The sequence below is a fragment of the Sciurus carolinensis genome, chromosome 2 (assembly GCF_902686445.1).
Source record: "Sciurus carolinensis chromosome 2, mSciCar1.2, whole genome shotgun sequence".
Taxonomy (NCBI): Eukaryota; Metazoa; Chordata; class Mammalia; order Rodentia; family Sciuridae; genus Sciurus; species Sciurus carolinensis.
This window is the reverse complement of record NC_062214.1, coordinates 118,651,222-118,670,767: the sequence shown is the minus strand read 5'-3', so window position 1 is coordinate 118,670,767 and position 19,546 is coordinate 118,651,222. Positions and strand designations below refer to the sequence as shown.

At 39.3% G+C, this 19,546-nt stretch overlaps 2 protein-coding genes across 2 annotated transcripts in view; one reads left to right on the top strand and one right to left on the bottom strand.

Moving 5' to 3' along the window:
* The window catches only part of Chrm5 (cholinergic receptor muscarinic 5), a 39,843-nt gene that overhangs the window by 3,633 nt on the left and 16,664 nt on the right, over positions 1-19,546 (bottom strand). The gene's annotated exons all lie outside the window — the stretch shown is intronic.
* Aven (apoptosis and caspase activation inhibitor) overlaps positions 7,070-19,546 on the top strand; it is a 195,947-nt gene continuing 183,470 nt past the window's right edge. Inside the window, exon 1 of the mRNA XM_047533716.1 lies at positions 7,070-7,447. Within this exon, the coding sequence (XP_047389672.1) occupies positions 7,202-7,447 (246 nt within the window). The 5' untranslated portion in view covers positions 7,070-7,201. The remainder of the gene's footprint in view (positions 7,448-19,546) is intronic.

Sequence of the window (19,546 nt, the reverse complement as noted above, 5' to 3'; positions counted from 1 at the left end):
CACTGGGCACATGTGGCCCAGGTGTGTGTGGGGGGGTAGAGGCAGGAACTCCCTGAGTGAGAGATCTAAGAGTCTAGGTTGAGACTCAAAAGAATGAAGGGCCATTAGCTAGGCCAAAGGTGAATAACGGGTGAGGGTGGGAGAACGAAGGCCTCAGTCCCAATGAGAAGAGCTTGTTCATAAGCCTGAATGTGAAAGAGGAGGAATGGAAAAAAACAGCATAACCAGAGCCTGCAATTTGAGGGTTGAAAATGGAGAGATAGCAGGGACAGGAGAGTCAGGCCTGGCTTGAGAGAAAAGCTCGGGTCTCACCTCTATTTAGATCTATCGCATGTTGGGGAACATTAGTCTGCAGAGAAGTGGTAAAATGATCTGACTGCTTGCTGAATTTTTCTTATCAATTCTTCAAAATAGAAATAAATAATTTTGGGGATTTATTTTTTCTAATTAAATTTATTAGAAGGTAGTGAGCAATTTATGGAAGAGTCTGGAAATTCTGAATATGCACATACTCCTGTGAATGTGTATGTGTAACTTCTTCTAATTAATTTTATTAGAAGGTAATGGGTATGCCTTCTTTCTCTGTTTTCTCATAAGGAAAAAAAAAAAAAGAAAGAAAACTTGACTATGGAATGGATCTAAGAGAACTATAGTTCTATAAATTTGAATCTATCTAATGTGATGGTTCATTTTATATGTCTATTTGTCTAGCTGCTGGACCCAGTTGTTTGATTAGATCAATCTAGATGTCATGAAAGCACTTTTCAGATATGATTAACACTGAAATCAGTAGAATTTGAGTAAAGCAGAAGTGGATCCACCATGTGGATGGAATTCACCCAATCACTTCAAGGCCTTAAGGGAAAAGACTGAGGCTTCCAGAAGAGGAAGGATTTCTGCTTCCAGACTGAGAACTCAAGAGGACAACATCAATGCCTGCTGGGTTTCCAACCTGCTTACTGGCTTCAGAAATGCCAGGCCCTGCTAACATGTGAGCATGCGAACCAGTCCCTGCCCCTCCCTCTTCCTCCACTGTTCAGTTTGGGGATGAGGTTTAATTCCTATAAAATGCAGGGTTGATCTAGGTAAGCAGATCTCATCATAGGCTGCTCAGTAAAACCACTCAGGAGCTTTTGAAAAGTATTAATGTCTGGGCCTTACTCCAGGCCTGATTACTCAGAATCTATTGGGAGAGACTTGGGTATCATTTCACTTTGAATTTCCTTAGATAATTCTCATGTGCAGTCAAAGGGGAAAACCAGTGATGCCCCAGGTGAAGTTATTAGAGGGCAACACTGGCATCACCTGGGAGCTCTTTAATCCTTACAGCTATAATCAGTGCTTCTCAAAATGTAATGTGTGTATAAATTACCTGGTGGAACTTGTTAAGTTGCAGAAGGATGGGGCTTGCAATTCAGTTTTGAAAAGCCCCCGAGTACTCTTGATGCTGTGATCCCCTAAATTACAAGGCTAATAATAATTTCTCAACTTCCAAGAAAAGGGGAACCATAGCTCACAAAGGTGCTGTTAAACTGGAATTTTCTAAAGGAAATGCACAGTAACATTTGAATCCCCTTCTGCCTTCCAAAGTCATTTTTTTTCTTTCTATTTGATATTAATAAACCTTTCCAACTTTGCTTACCTGTATTCTTTTCATTTTGGGAGGAGAATGATTTTTTTTTTCCTGGTTCCTAGATTTCTGGGCCTAAACAGAACTTTTCACAAAGGCATTTGGGACATGAGGTGGGCTCTATACCTGAAGGACTGATTTCATTACTTGGATCATTTAGTTGAGTGTGAAAACTGAGTTTCAAGCACAAGAGTTTTCCACCAGATATTTTTCTTCCTTCCTTCCTTCCTCCCTTCCTCTCTCCTACCTTCTTCCCTTCCTCTCTCCCTCCTTCCTCCCTTCCCTTTTCTCCCCCCCCAGACTTTTTTTGGTATGGGGACTGAACCCAGGGGCGGTTAACCACTGAGCCACATCCCCAGCCCCTTTTATATTTTATTTTGAGGCAGGGTCTCACTAAGTTACTTGGGGACTTCCTAAATTGCTGAGGCTGGTCTGGAACTTGCAATCCTCCTGCCTCAGCGCCTCGAGTTGCTGTGATTACAGGTGTACATTCCCATCCTGATTTTCATCATACATTTCTTGAATCATTAAAAAAATTTACTTTTTGAGTAAAAGACTGTGTTTATGGAGGGGTAACTTACTTTTGCGATGGGGAAGTTTCAGAAGCAAATGAAATGCAAGTGGGTATCTGGGTGTGGGATCCTGACTCTGACTTGGTTACTCCAGCAGTGAAAGTTCCTACTTTTCACCCACTGTCTAGGGAATGTTTATTTCTAGGGTGACAGCATTAGCAGAGAGTGATAATCATCCCAGGTTTATTTTCCACCACGGAACAGAAGAATCTCAGGGCAATAAAAACCTCTGTGTTCCCAATCTTAGCAGTTTGTGTCTTTGTTCTTTGTTGTCAATAAATTACAATAGAAGCAACACAACATAAAAACCAAAAGGGGAACACTGTGTCCTAAATGAACTCCTTTCCTTGGGGAGTGGCCTTGACTTCTAAGGTTTTGCATAAAGTGAACTTAGGCCTTGATTTTCTGAAATCCCTTTTCTCTGAGAAGCTTTATGCCTCAACCTGTCCTTGCCGTGTTTGTTTCTAGCGACCTGCAGTGAAAAACTTTGTGTGTATAGTCCATTCATACTGGGACATCAACACAACCAGTTCATGGTGTTATCATGAAGAGTATTGATGAGCTGCTCTTCCTTTACAAGAACAAATCCAGAGCAAGTAGGTTTAAAACTTATGGTTACAATGGGTTAGATATCAGAAAGGACTTCCAATGAGAAAAATAAGAAAGGGATGTTCTGGACTTGCTGTTTTTGTTAACTATTTTATTTACTTTTAAATTTATTTTACTGTTTTGATACTAGGGATGGAACTCAGGGGCACTTTACCACTGAGCTATATCCCCAGCCATTTTTATTTCTGATTTTGAGATAGCTGCTGAAGGCCTTGCTAAATTGCTGAGGCTGGCCTCAAACTTGGTTGAGATCCTCCTATCTCAACCTCTGGAATTGCTAGGATTAGAGGTGTGTGCCACCACACCAGGCTTGGTGACTATTTTTTTTGGAGGGTGCATGGTACCAGGGATTGAATTTAGGAGCACTTGGTTACTGAGCCACATTCTCAGCCCTACTTTGTATTTTATTTAGAGACGGGTCTCACTGAGTAGCTTAGCGCCTCCCTTTTTGCTGAGACTTGCTTTGAACTTAAGATCCTCCTGACTCGGCCTCCCCAGTAGCTGGGATTACAGATGTGTGCCATGGCACTGGGCTGCTTGGTGACTATTTTACAGTAAGATATCTCTAACTCCTTTTGGTTGGTAGAGTAGAAGTGCTGTCCATAGATATGGCAATCAGGAGAAAATTGATATTAGAAATTAGATAATTAGGCAATTAGGAGAAATTAGATATTTCTCAATATCTCTGAAGAGATAGTATCTGGAGCAAGATTATAACATGACATTCTTTTAAAAAGAATTCTCTGCCTTCACCACTGTACTAGATGCTGTAGAGCATATTAAAGAGATACATGATAGACCTCAAACAGAAGGAATTAGTATTTTTCAGTTCTAAGAAGGAGGATCTAGGAATAATGTTGACCTTGTAGATCAAATTGACATGACAAAGAGGTCTGTTACTAAGGACATTAAATGATTGCATTGTTAGTGTAGGACAGGAAAACAGATGAGATTGTTTTACACAAAGGCAAACTAGAGCCATTTAATGCATATCCTGTGTACCCAGGCCTTAGGGCTGACTGCAGAGGTGGGGGGTGAGGAGGGTTGGGAGGGTAGGGGGTGTCCCCCTCTGTTGGAAGCAGTCTTGTTATCCGAGATTATCATCTTCATTTTAAGTATTATCATTTTCTTTATGTGTCTTGTCATGAAGTCTGGAAGCAGAGTCACAACAGATTTATAGGTGAATCCAAATGTCCAGAAGCCCTTTGCTATTCCCCAAGTCTTCCTGACAGAGTGAAGGACAAGGACTATTTATCTTTGAATTCCAAGGATGGCATGTTGTTCTACAAGTAACAAGAAGAAAATGTTTCAAGGAGGAGGGAATGATCAAGTGTATCATATGAGGCTGATAAATCAAGTTAAGATCAGGACTGGAAACCTGACGTTGGATTTAGTTACATGAGATCATCATGAATCTTGATACACTGTTTTGGTGAAATGGCAAAGCCTCCTGGAGAAGAAAGAGTAAATGGGAGAACTGATAACTCTTTTGATGAGTTTTGTTACAATGGGAGTAGAGAAATGGAGTGAAAACTGGATTAGGATGCAGAGCTGAGTTATTTTACAAAGAAAAAGGTGGAAATAACATGCTACAGGGAATTGTCCTTCAGAAGGTTAAAAACTGACATGTAGGAGAGAGCAGGGAGAGTTGCTGGAGAGATTTCCCTGAGTTGGAGAGCAGGGACCTGGTGGGGGTAATAAAGGCATTGTTTATTTTCTAGTGATATTACGAAGATAAATGAATATGTGTATGTAGAATAGTGTCAGGTGCAAAATAAATGTTAAATTAATAAATGTTAGCTACCACTGTCCACAAGTCTGTTAAATAGGCATAGTAATACCTTTTCATAGTGTTACTGAATCTTCAACTGACTGCTAAATAAAAGTATCAAGCACATTCACTGTGCTTTAATGGAATTGGCTTAATATGAAAGCCAATGGTCTTTTTAATCTCATAATTTTGGGAACTTCTTGAAGTTTATTGTATAGCCATAATTTTTGCTTCTCAGGGGACATCTGGCAATGTCTGGAGGCATTTTTGGTTGTTGTAACTTAGAGCAGAAGGGTTGACACTGGCATCTAGTGGGGAGAGACCAGGGATGCTGCTAATCATTCCCACACAGAATAAGCCACCACAAAAATTTTATGCAGCTCTAAATGTGCCAAGGTCATGATTTGCACAAATGTTTGACGAGATTAATATGTGGATCTTTGTTTTGGTGGGAGTTTCAACCAGTGGTATGCTGATAAATTTCACTTTCGTCCATGTCCTTTTTGGTATGTTTGTCTCCCCCAAGTCATGTAAAAATCAATTACCAATGTGATGTTATTAGGAGATGGGCATTTGAGAGGCCGTTAGGTCATGAGGGTGGGACCTTCATGAATGGGATTAGTGTCCTTACAAAAGAAATCCCAGAGAGCTAGCTGTCAAGTCCAATATGAAGGCACTCACAGATTTTGGTGAAGGCCTGCCTTCCTGTCCATAAGCATTTGCATCCTCACATGGTGGAAGAGAGAAGGTAGGTAGCTCTTGTCTGCTTGTGAAATTAAGACAGCCAATGGCACTTAGGATCAAGATAGTCATCCCTATTCTGAGCTCTCAAATTCAATAGTTCCTCCCCTTGAGCACAGAAAATGCGAAAATTGTTTTTGTTTTGGGGTGTGAAGGATGAAGGATTGAACCCAGGGCCTCACACATACTAAGCAAGTGCTCTGTCATTGACCTCACAGGTACCAGCTGTGTGATCTTTAGTTACTTAACATCTGTGTTTTAGATCCCTATCTATAAAATGAGAACAACACCAGTTTACTCATAGGGCTGCTGTGAGGTTCAAACAAAGGAACATACAGAAAGTACTTAGAACAGTGGTGCATATTGTTTAAATGTTACTCTTTTTTCTTCTTCTGCAGCACAAGGGATCAAACCTAGACTCCAGTGCCTGCTAGACAGTGCTCTTCTACTCAGCTACACCACCCTTTTTATTGTATTTTTGAGACAGGCTCTTCCTAAATTGCCTGGGCTGGCCGCAACCCCCTGAATATTACAGGTGTGTGCTATTGCCCACTGCCAAGAGTTCACCATTTTTAAGTTGTTTCTCTCAAATTTATAGTCGTTCAGGAGTTCCCTCAGCCAGGAAAGCTCCCCTGCTCCCACCCACTTATCAAAAAGACCAAGTCCTTTATCCAACAGACTTTAGTCTAGTTCCCATGAAGGCTTGGGCATACTTCTTTGGCCCTTGACCTTGGATCTCTCATGGCACTCAGCATACTGCAGTGTAATAATCTGTTCATAGGATTATTTTCCTTCTGGGAATGAGCTACTCAGGACAGGGTCTATGGCTTTTTTAAGAATTTGGGACAAAGCATGGTGTCTGTGCAGAGCAGATGATTAGAAGCAAAGAACACTGTTAACTGTGTGTGTGGATTTAAGAAAGGGACATAAAAGACTGGCAGGAGAAAACACACTTCTTTTGTTAGGCTGACGTTTTAGCCCTTGTTTTATTTTCACGTGGTTTCCATAGTACAAAGTTAAAAATAGCTCCCGTGAATCTGCTCACACTGAGCACAAGGGCACTCATAATCATGAGAATCAAGTGTTCATGTGTTCAGTTAGTGTGAGCTCTACGTGGTCATTTCTTTTTTCTTTTCTTTTTTTTTTTTTTTTTTTTTTTTTTGCGGTGCTGGGGATCGAACCCAGGGCCTTAGTGCTTGGCACTCTTCCGACTGAGCTATCTCCCCAGACCCCTACGTGGTCATTTCTATAAAAATTCTCTTGAAGACCTCCCGGCCCCTTCTATCCTCTACCATATCGCACTGCACTGCTTCCTACTCCCAGTTGCTGTAGTTCACACTTTCACCTGGGTCACCCACCCGTTTCCTACCGGGTTCAGAAGGGTTTCTGAACCGACTTCGGTATAATTTTAAAATAACATTCATCCTTGAAAATTAAATAGAGGTAACTCAATGGAAATCCAACACAGTTAACCAACACTTTGGTATATACTTGTTTAGAGTTTCTTATGCAAACACACGTGAATTTTTGAAAATTTTTTTTCCTTTACAAAAATGGGGTCTATTATACAAACGATTTACGGCGTCTTTTCACTTACTACGTCCCCCAACCCCCAGTCTCTGTGGCCGTGAGGTGGCCCCTGTCCCCCAGGGCAGCTCCCACTGACTCCTCAGCTTCCGCGCGGCGGTGCTCCCGCCCCACCTGCGGGGACCCCGGGCCGCCCCGCCCCCCGTCCACCCGGCCCCGCACCCCGCGTCTCGCCACCGCCGCCGGGGGCCTGTCGCTCGCGGCTGCTCCGTGCGGCCCGTTTCCGGTAGGGCCAGGGCGTCTCCGCAGCGGCCCCGCTCCGGTGCGCTCAGGTCGGCCGGCGGCGGCCAGATGCAGGCGGAGCGAGGAGCTCGGGGCGGCCGCGGGCGGCGACCCGGGCGTGATCGGCCCGGCGGGGATCGTGACCGCGAACGGGCCGGAGCCGCATCCTCGGTGGCGAGAGGCGGCGGCGGGGACGGAGGCGGCCGCCGGGGTCGCGGCCGGGGTTTCCGCGGAGGCCGCGGCAGCCGAGGAGGAGGCGCCCCGCGAGGCGGCCGCCGGGAGCCGGGAGGCCGCGGCGCCGGGGTCAGCGCGCCGGTAAGAGGCGACGGCTGGTGGGATTCGGCAGCACGCCACCGGGGCTGGTGGGGCCCGGGCCGAGTCGGGAGCGCGGGCGAGCGTGCGGGTGCGCGAGCCGGCAGCGGGGCGCCTGCGCGGGACGCGAGGGAGGCCGTGGCGCGCGGGCGTGCACGTGGCGGCCCTCGGCGCCCCTCTCCGCGGAGCGCGGCGTAGTGGGCTTCCACCTTGGCCCCGGGCCGCGGCCCTGGAGTTCGAGACCCAGGGCGGAGGCCGTGCGTCGGGGCTGCTGGTGTACGGGCGCGTTGGGTCCCTTGCTGTCACTTGCTTAACCCCCGCAGGCGGGGCGTGGCCAGGGTTTGGTCTGTAGGCGCCGGGACCCCGGCTGCCTTGTCACCAGGGCCCTCCTGGGATGGGGAGGCGAGGAGTGTGTGGTTTGTTCCCTCCCTATGCAGTGCCTGGCACTCAGCGGGCGCATGATTAAAAAAAAAAAAAAAAAAAAAAAAGTCGAATGAAAGAATGCCCTCAATAGACATTTGGGGGTGAGGTCAGATGTCCCTTTTTAAAAATAAGCATAGTCCTGTTAAACACCTATCTGTGTAATCAGAGGTCATTTGCCTTGTTTTTTTGAATTTTCAGTGTGTGAATGTTCCAGCCGTCAGGTCTGAGTTTTTATATGATCAATGTTAAATTCATATAGGGAAATTTCTCAGATTGGAGGAGGGAATGATATATACATGAGCAAATTATCATATCTCAGCTACCGTAGTTAGAATACTGTCTTTTTATGAGCTGTTCTGTTACTTTAATATTTGTAGTGCAAAATTGTGTTTGTATTTTTGAATTCTTATGCACATAGATTAAAAATTCTTTTTTTTTTTTTGGGTGCTGAGGATCGAACCCAGGGCCTTATGCTTACAAGGCAAGCACTCTACCGACTGAGATATCTCCCTAGCCCCTAAAAATTCTTTTAAAAAAAATTTATTCAGGCTAAATTTCCTATTACTGAAATTTGCAATATCTCCCCAATAACCCCACTCCCAGGGACACAACCCAGGGCCATGCCACATGCTGTACACTGAGCTATCCTCCTCACCCCAGCTCTATATTTGCAATATCTTAAGGGCAAAGTAGGTAAGATATTTCTAAAGATAGTAGTTGTATACAGACATATAGAGTTGGAAAATTATAAAACTTAAATTTAAGTGTAAAAACCTTAACCTCTTAGGATTAAAGCAGGTAACAAGCAAAACCTGTGAGGTAATGAAAAAAAAATTAGGATCAGCTTACCTGCCAGTTTGAGGAAGAAACTAACACCAGCCTAATGCTGGTGTTTTGTCCTTATAACACATTTTGTCCTTATAACAACCATTTTATATGATACATGTGTATATATAATACAAACATAATATATACATGTAATCTGCATTTTTATGGGTTAACTGATTTGCCTCAGCTTTCATAGGCAAGGAGAGCTGGGATTTAATCAAGCCCTTGAATCTACTCTTTTCTCTTTTACATTGTTGTGAACCCCTTGCACATTTACTGAGGACAAAGTACTGTAGATGCATCTGGGCTGTAAGGATCAGGCTTTAGTAGTAATTGTACCTTTGATATTAACTACAGTGTCTGGAACAAGGCCTTTATTAATAAATGTGTTTTATTTATTGGGTTCAGTGAGTGAAGGTTCTGCCTTACTCATCTCTGTTGAACTGTATTAAGTAAAATGATGATAAATAATTTAGAAAAACAATGATAGGACTATTTTTATGTTAGTATTGTAACCCATTCTATTAAAATTTTAGGCTCTTTTCCCTTGTCAGAGTGGTCTTGAAAATTCCATCTTATGCTTTCTTTTAGAATTTTCTCATGTTGTGGTGTGTTGATTAGATACATCAGTGTATATCTATGCTCAGCACAGTGCCTGGGACATAAAGATGACTGCAGTTGCCACCATTGTTGCCACATCGTCCTGTTTTCAGCTACAGCTGGATGAAGGGATGTGGGAAAGATTATTCCTTCATATTGTTTTGGATTGGTGACCTCTCGGTCCCTTACACTTTTCAGATTGATATTTAATCTTACTAAGAGTACCCGTTCTTGGAGCTTAAAGATTAAAGGGCATAAGATTGATCTTCCTGATGCCTCTTTATTCTTGTGTCCCATAGTGTATTTGTAGCTAAAGAGGGATTAGTCAAAATGATCTGAAAAAAAGCAAATCATGACAGAGGTCTAGCCAGCTGCAGAACTCAATACTGTTTATATCCTTTGTTTTCTATGTTAGTTAACTACATGGAATAGAAAACAAAACAGAACAAAACAAAACAACTTTTAGATATGTAATGCTCCAAGGTAACTTAGTTGAGAACTAAGTTGAGTATTGTTAGTGGCTTGCTCTTGAATCATTCCCTCTGTAGATGGTATGAGTCTTAAGCTTACGGATTTTGGGTGAGCTTGTCAAAAGATTACTATCTTCATGGAATACTCACTAGAAACATGATGTTGTATTTGATGCAGTCATTAACTTAAAAAAGAACCAAGGATTTGTTTAGTATTACATTTATATTTTAAAATTATTTATTTTTAATTGACACAGATTTATGGGCTACAGGGTGACATTTCAATAACATGTATGCAGTGTGTAATGATCAAATCAGTAATTGACAAATCAGTCACCTTCAGACATACATCATCTCTTTGTTTTGGGAACTGTTAAAAGACTCATCTGGCTATTTGGAAATATTCAATTAATAGATAACAACCATAGTTATCCTACTGTGTTATAGAACATTAGAAGTTATTCCTCAACTGGCTATTTGGAAATATTCAATTAATTCTTTCCATTTTTTTTTTTTTTGTGTCTTCTTCAATTTCTTTTATTGGTGTTGTAAAATTTTCAGTGTAAAGATCATTCACTTTTTTGGTTCAATTTTTTCCTCTGTATTTTATTTTTGTTTTTGTTGCTACAGTAATTAGGATTGCTTTTTTGTCTTCTTTCTTAGTAGTTTTGTTATTGGTGTATAAAAATGCTACTGATTTTTGTAGTTTAATTTTGCATTTTACAGCCTTACTGAATTTATCAGTTCTAACAGGTTTTTTGTTTTTTTTTTTGTTTTTTTTGGTGGTATATAAGATATCATCTACAAACAGGGATAATTTGACTTTCTCCTTTTCTTTTTGGATGTTCTTTATTTTTCTTGTGATCTTGCTCTGGATGAGACTTTCAGTACTGTAAGTGAATAAGAATGGTAAAAGAGGACATTCTTGTCTTGTTCCTAATATTTACCATTTTGTTGAGCTGTGAGCAGAGAAGAAATCAAGGGATATTAACAGTTTTTGTTTGTCTCTCTCTCTCTCTCTCTCTCTTTCTTTTTTGCTTACTTGCAGTGGGGATTGGACCCAGTATTTCACATTGCTAGGCAAGTGTTCTACCACTCAGTTACACACTCAACCCTTATTTATTTGTGGTGCTGGGGAATTGAACCCAGGGATTCATGCATGCTAGGCAAGCACTTTACTGCTGATCTATATCCCCAGCCCTATCCAGCTGCACCCCCCTGCCATTTTGCTTCAAGACAAGTTTTTCCTAAGTCACCTAAGCTGATCTTCAATTTGTGATCCTCCTGCCTCAGCCTCCTGAGAGCTGGGATTACAGTTGTATGCTTCTCTACCCAGTTTTAAATTTTTATTTTCTTTTTTCCTCTCAGTAGTATAATAGGTATTCACAGTTACCAAGCCATTGGTATGAGATGAGAAAACTGGAGCACAATTAAATAATTCAAAGTTTAGGAGAGGTTGAATAACCTCATTTACTGTCATTCAACCAGCAATTTGCTGAGTCTGGATTCAACCCAGGATTTTTGACTCTAGGTCCTGTTCTTTCAATTTCTACTCTAAGATGCTCCTGGCATGACTTTGGGATTTTATTTTTATTTTTTTTCCCCCAGTACTGGGGATTGAACCCAGGGACTCTTTACCACTGAGCCATATCCTTAACCCTTTTTTATTTTTCATTTTGAGACAGGGTCTTGCCAAATTGCTTAGGGCCTTGCTAATTTGCTGAGGCTGGTCTTTAACTTGTAACCCTCCTGTCTCAGCCTCCTGAGCCTCTGGGATTACAGGTATGCACCACCACATAGGGCTATGGCTTTAAGATTTGACAAAGTGGCTTAGGGAGGACTTTTGAGTGATTTTTTTTCATACACCTTTTATTTTTCTTTCTTATGATTCTATATGGTTATAAGGTTTTAAGTTAATACTGGTACCACATTAAGTTTTTTGGTACCACATTATATAATTGGATGTTATTAGGAGATCTTTCCTTTCTTGCACCATGTTTAGATGGCAGCTGTTTGTATTCACTTTTTTTCTCCCTGAGACATGATCTCACTATGTTACCCAGGCTGGACTTGAACTCCTGGACTCAAGTGATCTTCCTGCTTCAGTCTATTGAGTAGCTAGAGCTACATGGTTGCATGTGCCACCACACATGGTTATATTGAACCCAGAATGTTTTACCACATCCTCAGTTCTTTTATTTTTTATTTTGATTCAGGGTTTCACTAAGTTGCCTAGGCTGGCCTTGAACTTTCAATCCTCCTGCCTCAGTCTCTTGAGTCCCTAGGATTTTAGGTGTGCACCTCTGTGCTTGGCTTATATTCACTTTTTAGTTACTTACAGCCAATAAAAGAAAAAAACAGCTGTTTACAGCTGCCTGAGAACAGTAGAACTTTGGAGGCATTTCTTTTTCTTGCCAAACTTTTTTGCTTTATGAATAATAATAGAAACCTCTTGCCTGAGTAGAATCAATTCAAGATGCCTTTGACATTTCCATGTCACTCAGTAAAAGGGAATTCTTTGAGCCTTGAAGAATAAATGATGTCAAATCAGATACTGGCAGTTTTCTGAAGCACTTGTACCTTCACTGTTGCTGAAAGGAGTGACCTGCATCATGTTGGCCAGCTGGAGATTGAGAGCTTTTGAAACTCAAGTGACAGCCTTTAGACTGTATTCCCACTTTTGCAGAAAGCCTGAAGCAGATTTGGTTTGAAACTGAACGTGCTTTAACTGTCCCAACAGAAAACTGCTGTAGACTTGCTCTTGGTAACCCATGGACTTGGCTTTATCCCTGCGGCTGCAAGCCGTTGCTCAGACACTGTTGGAGCATCCTTATTTTCGTTAACTTGTCCTATTGTGAGGTGTGCTTTTCTCACTAATATTTGACTTACATATTAACATTGTATACACAGACAACTGATTCTTGAACTATTTTACTTGTATTCTGCTGAAACATTTTTAAAGAAACCATGTATAATGTATTTTTAAGTTTATATGTAATATTTTAAGAAAATCAATGGTTCAGATAGTGTCAAAACAAAATTTCCAGCATATTGTATATATTGACATTTTTAAATTTATTTTTTTTTTGGGGGTGCCAGGGATTGAACTCAGGAGCACTTGATCACTGAGTCACATCCCCAACCGTATTTTGTATTTTATTTAGACACAGGGACTCACTGATTTGCCTAGTGCCTTCCTTTTTGCTGAGGCTGGCTTTGAACTCTTGATCTTCCTGTCTCTGTCTCCTGAGCTGCTGGGATTACAGGTGTGTGCCACTGTTACTGGCATATTGACATTTTAAATAGAACTATTTTTATAAATGGATGGATTCTAAATACTATGGTAATTTGATATTTGCCTTTATCCATTTAAGAATCATAATTGGGCTGGGCATGGTGACGCATGTATGTAATCTCAGTGCTTTGGGAGGCTGAGGCAGGAGGATTGTGAGTTAAGCCAGCTTCAGCAATTTAGTGAGGTCCTAAGCAACTTAGTGAGACCCTGTTTCTAAGTAAAATATAAAAAGGGGGCTGGGGATGTGGTTCAGTGGTTACGTGCCACTGGTACCAAAAAAAAAAAAAAAAAAAATTGGGACGACAGAAATGTTACAAAAATTCATCTCTATTCTTTTGGATGATCATGGCTGGGATTCCTCCATTTCTGCATTTAGCTATACCAAGTTACTGTTGCTGAGAGACTTTGTTAATGGGTGTGTCTTCTGTGATTCATAGTTACCAAATCTAGATATGTATGATCTCTGGTGTGAAATAGCTGCAATTTGGGGAAATTAAACATATTAAGCTTGTTCATTCTTGAAGTCTGATGCAGTGTGAATTTCATTTACATGGTGGATTTGGAATTCATTGTTCTTTTGTCAATTAAGAATTCATATCCTAGTGAGCAGAACTCATGATATTGAGGACAAGAATATTTTACCACCATTTTTTCCATTTACTGCAAGACTGGTAATAAAATTATATGTCTTTGTTTAATTGTTGGTCTGCTTAAAGAATAGTTTTGTACTATTAGAAGGCTTATTAATTCCTGTTACAGTTTACAAACTTCAAGTCTTTCCAAGGAAGTTAGGATTTTTCTGGAAGCAAAGCTTGATGAAAAAAAATGAGGAATATTCTAAAGATGAAGCTTGGCTTCCCATTTTCTCTTACTGTTTTTAACCTCCTACCCATGTATTATGTTTTATTGCTGCTTTCCTTTTTTTAAGGCAGCAGTACTATGATTATGTACAGTTCCCAAATTTTAATGCACTTATTCCCCCTTCTTCTTATGGTCAGTGGAGGGAATCCTTGAATTATCAGGTGGTTGGAAGATGTTATTTTACAAACTCATACTTTACATACATTGAAAGGAAAAATTAGATGAGTTGGTTTGCTTTTCATTTTTACAATATACAAGTAGAAAAAGTGGAGGATTATTTGATAGAGTTGGTGGTATTGGAGGTGAGAATTAAGGTTTAGCCTCAGCTGTTTTCTTTTTGGTGTCCTGGGTGATGCGGGTGTGTGGGAGGTGCTCTTGAAGCCTGAGGACCAGTGTGCAGAAGGAGCTCTCTGAAAGCTTAGGGATTGGAGTTTATTATGGACAAACAGCAATTATTATTTCAAAGTAGTAGATAACACAAATTTATAGACAAATGAGTATCGAGGTGTAACCTCTTAATGACATAAGTATTAAGCTTTTTGTCCATCTCCCTTTCTTTCTCTTCCTTTTTTTCCCACCCTGTCTTTCCTTCAGAGGAAAGTAATTTTTGTTTTAGTGTCTGATAGGTTAGAATCCTACCTTCCAGCTAAGGTAGTTGCTAATTTTAGAATCTTAGAAGAGTTACTAAAGCTTTTGGAATCCCAGTTTACTCACCAGTAAAAGGTGATAAAGGGTGTCTTATACAGTTGTAAAGACTGAATTAGATGAATGCAGTAAAAGTAGTTATTATATTTGTAGTCACTTACATTCTGCTGTCTTTCCTCATGTAGGGTTTTCTCTTACACTTTGTAGGTGAGATGCAAAAGTACACACTAATACATACACGTGAGTGAACGTGTATGGAATATTTAGACTTTTATTACTTATTGAATCAGATGTATCATTTTTCATTTAAAATTTCCTTAAGTACCTCAAACATTATGTCTTCCAGCCTTTGCTGAAGGGATTTCTCTGTGGGTTGGGTATACTTTCCGTGCTCCCATAGGAAATTTACAACTCTACCTTACCTTCACTTCCTGCTTGTGTAGAGCCTTGTGGGTAGCCAGAGGAGAGACAGGGTCTTCTCACATCTTTCCTCACCATGACTACAGTCTTGTACATGTGCATGGCCTTCTAGATTCATTGGAATATGTCAAAGCTCTCCAAAGCCCCCTTGAATATCTTCTTCTCCAACTTTTTCTTCTAAGTTTTTTTTTTTTTTTTTTTGTCTCATTAGAGTCCCTCTTGATATCACAGCCTTAGGCCACTGTGATTTTAAAACTTTGCTACTGATTGTTTTTGAAAAAATTCCTGGTGATAGGACTGTTTTTTATCAGTGTGCTCAGAGGCTGGGGGAATAAAGACCTGAGCGTTTTTCTCAGAGCTGCCAAAGAGTACAAATAGTGACAGCTTTCTGGGGATGAGCTTTTAGCAAGCTCTTCTGCTCTCTCCAGTGGGTTTAAAGTTGCTGATGTTCATGCTCACCATAGTTGTGAGATTGCTGGTTTTCATAGCTACTGCAGAACTGGTTAGAGTGGGATGGGGATGAAACAAGTTGCTGTTCTTACTGATATTGATCTATTTTTCTTGAAGAAGTGCTCTTTGGCTTGTTATAAGTCTGTGCTTGCTTTCCAGAGTTTGAAAAAGTTGATTTTGAAAAAGTTGATTTTGATGAGCATTGTCAGTGTTCTTTGTGGGAGAGTGAATTTCCAGAGATTTTTATTCTATTGTTTTGGAAGTGCTTCTGTTCTATATTTTGAATTAGCCATCACCACTCTTGGACATTTCTAATTATTAGAAACTTATCCCTTTTTGTTTGGGACGAATTGTATCATCCCTTAGTTCTATTATGTAGACCAGAATTCTAGTCTTGGGAACAACAGAGGTTTTTTTTTTTTTTTTAATATTATTGCACCAAAAAACATAATTTAAGATTACAAAAGGTCCCAGGCTACTTTTTCAATGTATAATATAAAGACTTTTCCCTCTCAAATTATTGATAAGATTGTATCAAATGCAAAAACTAGTGATATAGCTATTTAATCAACTGCGATTATCATTTCATGAACTCTTCATTCCTCTGCAGATTCTGGCACCTGTTTATAAAATATGTATACACATTTTATATATATATATATATATATGTATATATGTATATAAACACACACACACACATATATATGTATTTATTTTTTTAAACTGCATCCTGGGTGATATCTACTTGTATGTTATTGTCCTGATCTCTGGTTTCTTCAATTCCAAATTTGTCTCAAGTCTGACCTCTCTTAGAGTGTCACCCTTTGCTATGAAAATTAAGGGTTTATGCCTGTGATCCCAGTGACTCAGGAGAATGAGGCAGGAGGATCACAAGTTCAAGGCCACCCTGGGTGACTTACTGTGGCCCTGTATCACAATAAAATTTAAAAAGGGCTGGAGATGTAGCATAGTGGTAGTGTATCCTTGTGTTCAATTCCCAGTACTGGGTGAAAAAATCTGTTTCCTTTCCTTCCCTTTATATCAGAGTTTGGAAGTCATAGCCTAAGATTAAAAGTTATATCTGAGCTAAAGATTTCATCTTTTCTGCTGTTAAATAACAGAAAAATATCAAGAAGAAAATAGAAATTACTATTAATATCATCACCCAGAAATAATCACTGTTCACATTTTGATGTACATTTTTGCATTATAAAACTGGAAAGATATCATGAGAATGAAACTAAAAAAAGACAGTACTGTATCAATGTGACAATTATGACATATATATATGTATGCATTTAAAACTTTGAAAGGACATAGGGATACATAACAATATATGTTTGGAGTGGGAAAAACAGATTATTTCCCTTTATTCAGATTTTTTTTTTTTTTTTTTGTGGTTGTGTATTGCCAGAAACATGGTCTCTCTTGAAAAAAGGATTCTACAAATATACTGTGATTTTAAAATAGGGAAGACAGGCAAGACAGTGCACACAAAGACTGTAGGGATTATCCCTGGGTGGTGGGTTTCTGTGGTGTCCAACTTTGTAGAGGTACAGAGGGGAGGATGGTCATTTGAGCTTGGCCTCTCCCCTTTCTCTCCTTTCTCTCCCTTTCTCTTCTCTCTCTCTCTCTCTCTCTCTCTCTCTCTCTCTCTCTCTCTCTCTCTCTCTCTCCTCCTCTCCACGCTCACACCCCATTTTCCCCCTGAACTTTAAAGATTAAGTGGTAGGCATGATAATGTCCCTTTGCCCCTAAACAGGTGGGTGTGTATTCCTGAAAGCAAGGAAATCTCATAACCATAGCACAGTGATCAAAACCAGGAAATTAACATTGTTACAATACGGTCATCTAACCTCATAGAGCTTTCACTAATTGATACAATAATGTCCTTTATTAGGTTCTGAATCTTGAGGCAATGATACAGAAGCAGGGATATTAGAGTACCTTCGCTGTGGCAGTCACCACACATCTAACTCATCTGTTAGGTTACTTTTAAGTTTGCAGCTGCCTTCTTCTTGCCTGTTTTTAATTCAGCCTGGTTCTCTAGACTTCTTGTCAATCTTTTGAGCCTCCAGAAATTCTTTTAATAAATTCCTTTTCTGGAGAATCACAAGTGCTGGGACAGGAGTTCCCTGTGTTTCTCCTTTGCTTGCAAAGCAATAAAACATTTTCCTTTTTCTCAAAAAAAACAAAACAAAAACAAAAACAAAACAAAACAAAACAAAAAAACAAAACCAAAAAACAGAAAACAAAAAACAAACAACAACAATAAAAAACCCTTTTCTGCCTAAATTAGCCAGAATTGGTTTCTATAATTTGCAATCTAGTGTATTCCTTTTTCCCCATAATTTTCATACTTCAAAAATCTTGTCTTCACAAGCTCAGCTCAGATGCCACCTTTCTTTGTGAAGCTTCTAGTTTTCCTCAGTAATTTTGTACTTTGTAAATAAAGCTCTTATTTTCATTCTGCATTTTATTACAGTTAATCATTTACTTGTATGTCTCCTCCATTAAATATTAGCTACTTGAAAGCCTGTACATGATATAGCATTGCTAGTTTTTGGAAAGAGTTTGGTAAATGTTTGTTGAATGAGATAGCATTTGGAAGGTACTTTACAAGGTGAGTGGTGAAGTTAGCTTAGTGTCATTTTTGGAGTTCAGGGAGGGAGGTCCTTATGTTTTATTTGCATTTGTTATATTATTTAAAATACACTTTTGGTGATTGAAGTCTCAGTAACTAAAATAACTCTTACTCTCCTAAGGGCCAGATATATATAAGAACTTTAAGTTGCATTGGATTTTATATTTAGTTTTCATATTCATAAGTTATATGTAAAAAGTCTAAGTCTTAATAGTCTTAATAGTTTCCTAACAATGCAAATAACAGTTCTTTAAAACACCTGAGAGTAAAACAAATGATAGTATCTAGAGGTTTTATAGGTATAGAATCCCATCTAATTATTTTGTTCTCTTATTGGTTTTAAACAAATTTGTTTTATTTATCGTGCGGGTTTAATTCTTATTTTGACTATATTTTGGATTCCTTACTTTTTTGGGGGGGTCAGTCAGTAAATACAAAGTTTTTTTGGGGTTGGTTGTTATTTGATTATAAAATTCAAATGATATTTGAAATATAGATTCCAATAGAAATTTTAGTACTTACTTTTTCAGTCTTTTCCTTAGGTTTTTCTTATTTAGAAAATGATTTAGTTTGTTAAATTTTGACTAAAATTTATGTATAAATACATGTTGTGTTTTATGTATGGAGTAATGGGGTTAGGTAAATCTTTTCTTTTTAACCTCACAGAGAAGAATGAAATTACACTCTCATTTTAGTAGTGTTCCTTTATGGCTATAAAACTAGGTCAGGCCTAACCCAGGAGATAGCATTTCTTGTGTCTCAGTGTTGTTGTTATTAATATTCCAGTTTCTTTTGCCAAATAGAAATTGTAGGTTCTTATTTTTCTTCAAAGAGATGGTGGAAACATAAATTATGTTTCTTAAAACATTTAAAAATCTATGTTAATTTCCTTAGAGGTAGACTTTCTCATTAAACTACATGCAGAAGAAACCTTTAAGCTTTGTTTTTCAACAAAGCATTGATCATTTCCAATGTGTATTGAGTTTACTTTTCTGTTTTCTTGGTGAGAGATGACAAAATCTGTAAGTGAGACAACTGACATCATAATTTAGTTTAGTAATTCTATTTAGTCCAGTAATTCTAAATCTAACATATTATGTTACAGATGAATGTGAACAAATTATCAAGTAAGTAGCCGGCTGTTCGTTGCAACATTGTTTAATATAAGGATTACCTGGAAAGGGAGGAATACTGAGCAGCTCTTAAAGAATGGGGTAGGGAGCTGAGGATGTGGCTCAGTGGTAAAGTGCTTGCCTGGCATATGTGAGGCACTGGGGTCGATTCTCAGCACCACATAAAAATGAATTAATAAAATAAATGTATATTTAAAAAAAAAAAAAGAATGGGGTAGATATGGGAAAATGTCCAACACAGAGGAAAAGAGTTACCTTAGAAAAGTTGTATAGTATTATTCCAATTTTATATATATGCTTAGAACATTTCTGGAAGACTAGGTAGGAAACAGT